Source organism: Pezoporus wallicus, unplaced genomic scaffold, assembly GCF_028554395.1.
Source record: "Pezoporus wallicus isolate ANWC-B61680 ecotype Strahan unplaced genomic scaffold, APGP_CSIRO_Pwel_v1 contig_10852, whole genome shotgun sequence".
Lineage (NCBI taxonomy): Eukaryota > Metazoa > Chordata > Aves > Psittaciformes > Psittacidae > Pezoporus > Pezoporus wallicus.
In genome coordinates, this window is record NW_026641552.1 from 1 (window position 1) to 7416 (window position 7416).

At 58.7% G+C, this 7416-nt stretch overlaps 1 protein-coding gene across 1 annotated transcript; it reads left to right on the top strand.

The window, feature by feature from the left end:
* Positions 1-140: 140 nt before the first annotated feature.
* On the top strand, positions 141-7345 carry LOC130607379 (serine/threonine-protein phosphatase 2A 65 kDa regulatory subunit A alpha isoform-like; the record flags this gene model as incomplete). Its single annotated transcript, XM_057424432.1, has 4 exons — positions 141-213; positions 1130-1284; positions 3953-4095; positions 7237-7345. Coding segments are annotated over exons 1-4 (429 nt in total), but the record flags the coding sequence as incomplete, so codon positions are not given.
* Positions 7346-7416: the final 71 nt, after the last annotated feature.

Below are 7416 nucleotides of genomic sequence, written 5' to 3' on the forward strand. Positions count from 1 at the left end.
ATGAGGGGAGACATGGGATAACGTGGGGTAACATGGGATTAACATGGAATAACATGGGATAACATGGGATAACGGGCATAACATGGGATTAACATGGGATAACATGGGATAACATGGGATAACATGGGATAACATGGGATCTCCCCCCCCAGGGTGTGGAGTTCTTCGATGAGAAGCTCAACTCGCTCTGCATGGCCTGGCTGGTCGACCACGGTGAGGGACTGCTCCAAACTGGTTTATACTGGTCCATACTGGTCCATACTGGTCTATAATGGTCCATACTGGTCCATACTGGTCCGTACTGGTTTATACTGGTCCATACTGGTCCATACTGGTTTATACTGGTCTATAATGGTCCATAATGGTTTATACTGGTCCATACTGGTCCATACTGGTCTATAATGGTCCATAATGGTTTATACTGGTCCATACTGGTCCATACTGGTCTATAATGGTCCATAATGGTTTATACTGGTCCATACTGGTCCATACTGGTCCATACTGGTTTGTACTGGTTTATACTTGTTTTTTGTGCTATAACCACTCGATACTGGTCCATACTGGTCTATACTGGTTTACACTGGTTTATACTGGTCTCCCCTCCATACTGGTCCATACTGGTTTATACTGGTTTACACTGGTCCATACTGGTCTATACTGGTTTATACTGGTCTCCCCTCCATACTGGTCCATACTGGTTTATACTGGTTTACACTGGTCCATACTGGTCTATACTGGTCTATACTGGTTTATACTGGTCTCCCCTCCATACTGGTCCATACTGGTTTATACTGGTTTACACTGGTCCATACTGGTCTATACTGGTCTATACTGGTTTATACTGGTCTCCCCTCCATACTGGTCCATACTGGTCCATACTGGTTTACACTGGTCCATACTGGTCTATACTGGTTTACACTGGTTTACACTGGTCTATACTGGTCTATACTGGTCCATACTGGTCCATACTGGTCTATACTGGTTTATACTGGCCTATACTGGTCTATACTGGTCCATACTGGTCTATACTGGTTTACACTGGTCTATACTGGTCTATACTGGTCTATACTGGTCCATACTGGTCTATACTGGTTTATACTGGTTTATACTGGTTTTTCCCCCCTCCCAGTGTACGCCATCCGGGAGGCAGCCACCAGTAACCTGCGGAAGCTGGTGGAGCGCTTCGGGCCGGGCTGGGCGCAGGGAACCATCGTGCCCAAGGTGCTGGCCATGGCCGGGGACCCCAACTACCTGCACCGCATGACCACGCTCTTCTGCATCAACGTAGGTGCTGAGCACCCATGGGTGCTGGGGACACACACACACCCCCTCTATGGGATCGTTGTAACCCCCTGTGGGTGTTGGGAGATGTGGGTGGGTGCTGAGGGACCCAGCTATGGGTGCTGGGAGACATCTGGGGGTGCTGAGGGACCCATCTGTGGGTGCTGGGAGACATCTGGGGGTGCTGGGAGACATCTATGGGTGCTGAGGGACCCATCTATGGGTGCTGGGAGACATCTGGGGGTGCTGGGAGACATCTATGGGTGCTGGGAGACATCTGGGGGTGCTGAGGGACCCATCTGTGGGTGCTGGGAGACATCTGGGGGTGCTGGGAGACATCTGTGGGTGCTGGGAGATGTGGGTGGGTGCTGAGGCACCCATCTGGGGGTGCTGGGAGACATCTATGGGTGCTGGGAGACGTGGGTGGGTGCTGGGAGACATCTGGGGGTGCTGGGAGACATCTGGGGGTGCTGAGGGACCCATCTATGGGTGCTGGGAGACATCTATGGGTGCTGGGAGACGTGGGTGGGTGCTGGGAGACATCTGGGGGTGCTGGGAGACATCTATGGGTGCTGGGAGACATCTGGGGGTGCTGAGGGACCCATCTGTGGGTGCTGGGAGACATCTGGGGGTGCTGGGAGACATCTATGGGTGCTGGGAGACATCTGAGGGTGCTGAGGGACCCATCTGTGGGTGCTGGGAGACATCTGGGGGTGCTGGGAGACATCTGTGGGTGCTGGGAGACATCTGGGGGTGCTGAGGGACCCATCTATGGGTGCTGGGAGACATCTATGGGTGCTGGGAGACATCTATGGGTGCTGGGAGACATCTGGGGGTGCTGAGGGACCCATCTATGGGTGCTGGGAGACATCTGGGGGTGCTGGGAGACATCTGTGGGTGCTGGGAGACATCTGGGGGTGCTGAGGGACCCATCTATGGGTGCTGGGAGACATCTGGGGGTGCTGGGAGACATCTGTGGGTGCTGGGAGATGTGGGTGGGTGCTGAGGCACCCATCTGGGGGTGCTGGGAGACATCTATGGGTGCTGGGAGACGTGGGTGGGTGCTGGGAGACATCTGGGGGTGCTGGGAGACATCTGGGGGTGCTGAGGGACCCATCTATGGGTGCTGGGAGACATCTGAGGGTGCTGAGGGACCCATCTATGGGTGCTGGGAGACATCTGGGGGTGCTGGGAGATGTGGGTGGGTGCTGAGGGACCCAGCTATGGGTGCTGGGAGATATCTGGGGGTGCTGAGGGACCCATCTGTGGGTGCTGGGAGACATCTATGGGTGCTGGGAGACATCTGGGGGTGCTGGGAGACATCTGGGGGTGCTGAGGCACCCATCTATGGGTGCTGGGAGCCATCCCTATGGGTGCTGAGCCACCCATATAGGACCCCAGCATCCCCCTATGGGACCCCTGCATCCCCCTATGGGACCCCTTCATCCCCCTATGGGTGCTGAACCCCCCCCCACACCCATGGGTGCTGTCTCCCATAGGGAGCTGTCCACCCCCATGGGTGCTGAACCCCTCTCTCCTCCTCCCTCCCCTCGCTTTTCACCCCATAGACCCCCATTATCCACCCCCACCCATGGGTGCTGACCCCCCCTATGGGTGCTCACCCCCCCCCACCCATGGGTGCTGACCCCATAGGGAGCTGTCCACCCCCATGGGTGCTGAACCCCTCTCTCCTCCTCCCTCCCCTCGCTTTTCACCCCATAGACCCCCATTATCCACCCCCACCCATGGGTGCTGACCCCCCCCACCCATGGGTGCTGTCTCCCATAGGGAGCTGTCCACCCCCATGGGTGCTGAACCCCTCTCTCCTCCTCCCTCCCCCGCCTTTTCACCCCATAGACCCCCATTATCCACCCCCACCCATGGGTGCTGACCCCCCCACCGCTGGTTGCTGTCTCCCATAGGGAGCTGTCCACCCCCATGGGTGCTGAACCCCTCTCTCCTCCTCCCTCCCCCCGCCTTTTCACCCCATAGACCCCCATTATCCACCCCCACCCCTGGGTGCTGACCCCCCCTATGGGTGCTCACCCCCCCCCACCCATGGGTGCTGTCTCCCATAGGGAGCTGTCCACCCCCATGGGTGCTGAACCCCTCTCTCCTCCTCCCTCCCCCCGCCTTTTCACCCCATAGACCCCCATTATCCACCCCCACCCATGGGTGCTGACCCCCCTATGGGTGTTCACCCCCCCCACCCATGGGTGCTGTCTCCCATAGGGAGCTGTCCACCCCCATGGGTGCTGAACCCCTCTCTCCTCCTCCCTCCCCCCGCCTTTTCACCCCATAGACCCCCATTATCCACCCCCACCCATGGGTGCTGACCCCCCTATGGGTGTTCACCCCCCCCACCCATGGGTGCTGACCCCATAGGGAGCTGTCCACCCCCATGGGTGCTGAACCCCTCTCTCCTCCTCCCTCCCCCGCCTTTTCACCCCATAGACCCCCATTATCCACCCCCACCCATGGGTGCTGACCCCCCCCACCCATGGGTGCTGTCTCCCATAGGGAGCTGTCCACCCCCATGGGTGCTGAACCCCTCTCTCCTCCTCCCTCCCCCCGCTTTTCACCCCATAGACCCCCATTATCCACCCCCACCCATGGGTGCTGACCCCCCCTATGGGTGCTGACCCCCACCCATGGGTGCTGTCTCCCATAGGTGCTCTCCGAGGTGTGTGGGCCCGAGCTGACGGCGCAGCAGCTGCTGCCCACGGTGCTGCGCATGGCGGGGGACGCCGTGGCCAACGTCCGCTTCAACGTGGCCAAGAGCCTGCAGCGCCTGGGGCCCGTCCTGGACGCGGGGTAAGGCGCTATGGGGCGCCCCATAGCACCCATAGATCCTATAGGGCCCATAGAGCACCTATAGCACCCATACATAGCACCCATCACCATCCGCTTCAACGTGGCCAAGAGCCTGCAGCGCCTGGGGCCCGTCCTGGACGCGGGGTAAGGCGCTATGGGGCGCCCCATAGCACCCATAGATCCCATAGAGCACCCATAGATCCTATAGGGCCCCTAGAGCACCCATCCATAGCACCCATCAAGGTGCACTTGAACGGGGCCAAGAGCCTGCAGCGCCTGGGGCCCGTCCTGGACGCGGGGTAAGGCGCTATGGGGCGCCCCATAGCATCCATAGATCCTATAGAGCACCCTATAGCACCCATACATAGCACCCATCCATAGCACCCATCACCATCCGCTTCAACGTGGCCAAGAGCCTGCAGCGCCTGGGGCCCGTCCTGGACGCGGGGTAAGGCGCTATGGGGCGCCCCATAGCACCCATAGATCCTATAGGGCCCATAGAGCACCCTATAGCACCCATACATAGCTCCCATCAAGGTGCACTTGAACGGGGCCAAGAGCCTGCAGCGCCTGGGGCCCGTCCTCGACGCGGGGTGAGGCGCTATGGGGCGCCCCATAGCATCCATAGATCCTATAGAGCACCCTATAGCACCCATACATAGCACCCATCCATAGCACCCATCACCATCCGCTTCAACGTGGCCAAGAGCCTGCAGCGCCTGGGGCCCGTCCTGGACACGGGGTAAGGCGCTATGGGGCGCCCCATAGCACCCATAGATCCTATAGGGCCCATAGAGCACCCTATAGCACCCATACATAGCACCCATCAAGGTGCACTTGAACGGGGCCAAGAGCCTGCAGCGCCTGGGGCCCGTCCTGGACGCGGGGTAAGGCGCTATGGGGCGCCCCATAGCAGCCATAGATCCCATAGAGCACCCATAGATCCTATGGCACCTATAGAGCACCCTAGAGCACCCATACATAGCACCCATCAAGGTGCACTTGAACGGGGCCAAGAGCCTGCAGCGCCTGGGGCCCGTCCTCGACGCGGGGTGAGGCGCTATGGGGCGCCCCATAGCATCCATAGATCCTATAGGGCCCATAGAGCACCCTATAGCACCCATACATAGCTCCCATCAAGGTGCACTTGAACGGGGCCCCAGCGCCTGGGGCCCGTCCTCGACGCGGGGTGAGGCGCTTTGGGGCGCCCCATAGCATCCATAGATCCTATAGAGCACCCTATAGCACCCATACATAGCACCCATCCATAGCACCCATCACCATCCGCTTCAACGTGGCCAAGAGCCTGCAGCGCCTGGGGCCCGTCCTGGACGCGGGGTAAGGCGCTATGGGGCGCCCCATAGCACCCATAGATCCCATAGAGCACCCATAGATCCTATAGGGCCCCTAGAGCACCCATACATAGCACCCATCAAGGTGCACTTGAACGGGGCCAAGAGCCTGCAGCGCCTGGGGCCCGTCCTCGACGTGGGGTAAGGCGCTATGGGGCGCCCCATAGCACCCATAGATCCTATAGAGCACCCTATAGCACCCATACATAGCACCCATCCATAGCACCCATCACCATCCGCTTCAACGTGGCCAAGAGCCTGCAGCGCCTGGGGCCCATCCTCGACGTGGGGTAAGGCGCTATGGGGCGCCCCATAGCACCCATAGATCCTATAGGGCCCATAGAGCACCCTATAGCACCCATAGCACCCATATACAGCACCCATAGAACACACACAGCACCCATCAAGGTGCGGTTCAAGGTGTACACCTATAGCACCCATCTGCAGCCATTGACACCCATCCTATGGACACCTATAGCACCCATAGCACCCATCGACACCCATCCTATGTACACCTATAGCACCCATCTGCAGCCATTGACACCCATCCTATGGACACCTATAGCACCCATCAGCACCCATTGACACCCATCCTATGGACATCTATAGCACCCATCGACACCCATCCTATGGACACCAATGGCACCCATAGAACCCATTGACACCCATAGACACCCACTGACACCCATCGCACCCATGGACACCCATCCCATGGACACTTATGGAACCCATTGACACCCATAGACACCCATAGAACCCATTGACACCCATCACGCCCATTGACACCCATAGAACCCATTGACACCCATAGACACCCACCCTATGGGCACCCATTGACACCCATAGAACCCATTGACACCCATAGCACCCACTGACACCCATAGAACCCATTGACACCCATAGCACCCACTGACACCCATAGAACCCATTGACACCCATAGCACCCACTGACACCCATAGAACCCATTGACACACATAGCACTCATTGACACCCACAGCACCCATTGACACCCATAGCATCCATTGACACCCATCGCACCCATTGACACCCATAGCACCCATTGACCCCCATAGCACCTGTTGACCCCCATCGCACCCATTGACACCCACAGCACCCATTGACACCCATTGACCCCCATAGCACCCATTGACACCCACAGCACCCATTGACACCCATGTCCCCCATGGCACCCGTTGACCCCCATAGCACCCATTGACACCCATAGCACCCATTGACCCCATGGCACCCATAGCACCCATTGACACCCATGGCACCCATTGATACCCATAGACACCCATTGACAGCTGTAGCACCCATTGACACCCATTGACCCCCACAGCACCCATTGACACCCATTGACCCCATAGCACCCATTGACCCCATGGCACCCATAGCACCCATTGACACCCATGGCACCCATTGACCCCATGGCACCCATAGCACCCATTGACACCCATAGCACCCATTGACACCCATAGCACCCATTGATACCCATAGACACCCATTGACAGCTGTAGCACCCATTGACACCCATTGACCCCCACAGCACCCATTGACACCCATTGACCCCCATAGCACCCATTGACACCCACAGCACCCACTGACACCCATTGACACCCATTGACCCCCATAGCACCCATTGACACCCACAGCACCCACTGACACCCATTGACACCCATTGACCCCCACAGCACCCATTGACACCCATTGACCCCCACAGCACCCATTGACACCCATTGACCCCCATAGCACCCATTGACACCCATGGGTGCCCCCCTGCTCCCATAGGACCCTGCAGGCCGAGGTGAAGCCGGTGCTGGAGAAGCTCACCCAGGACCAGGACGTGGACGTCAAGTACTTCGCCCAGGAGGCCCTGACGGGTCAGGGGCGCTATGGGGCGCTATGGGGCGCTATGGGGCCTATGGGGGCTATGGGGCGCTATGGGGCCTATGGGGGGTGTAGGGGATA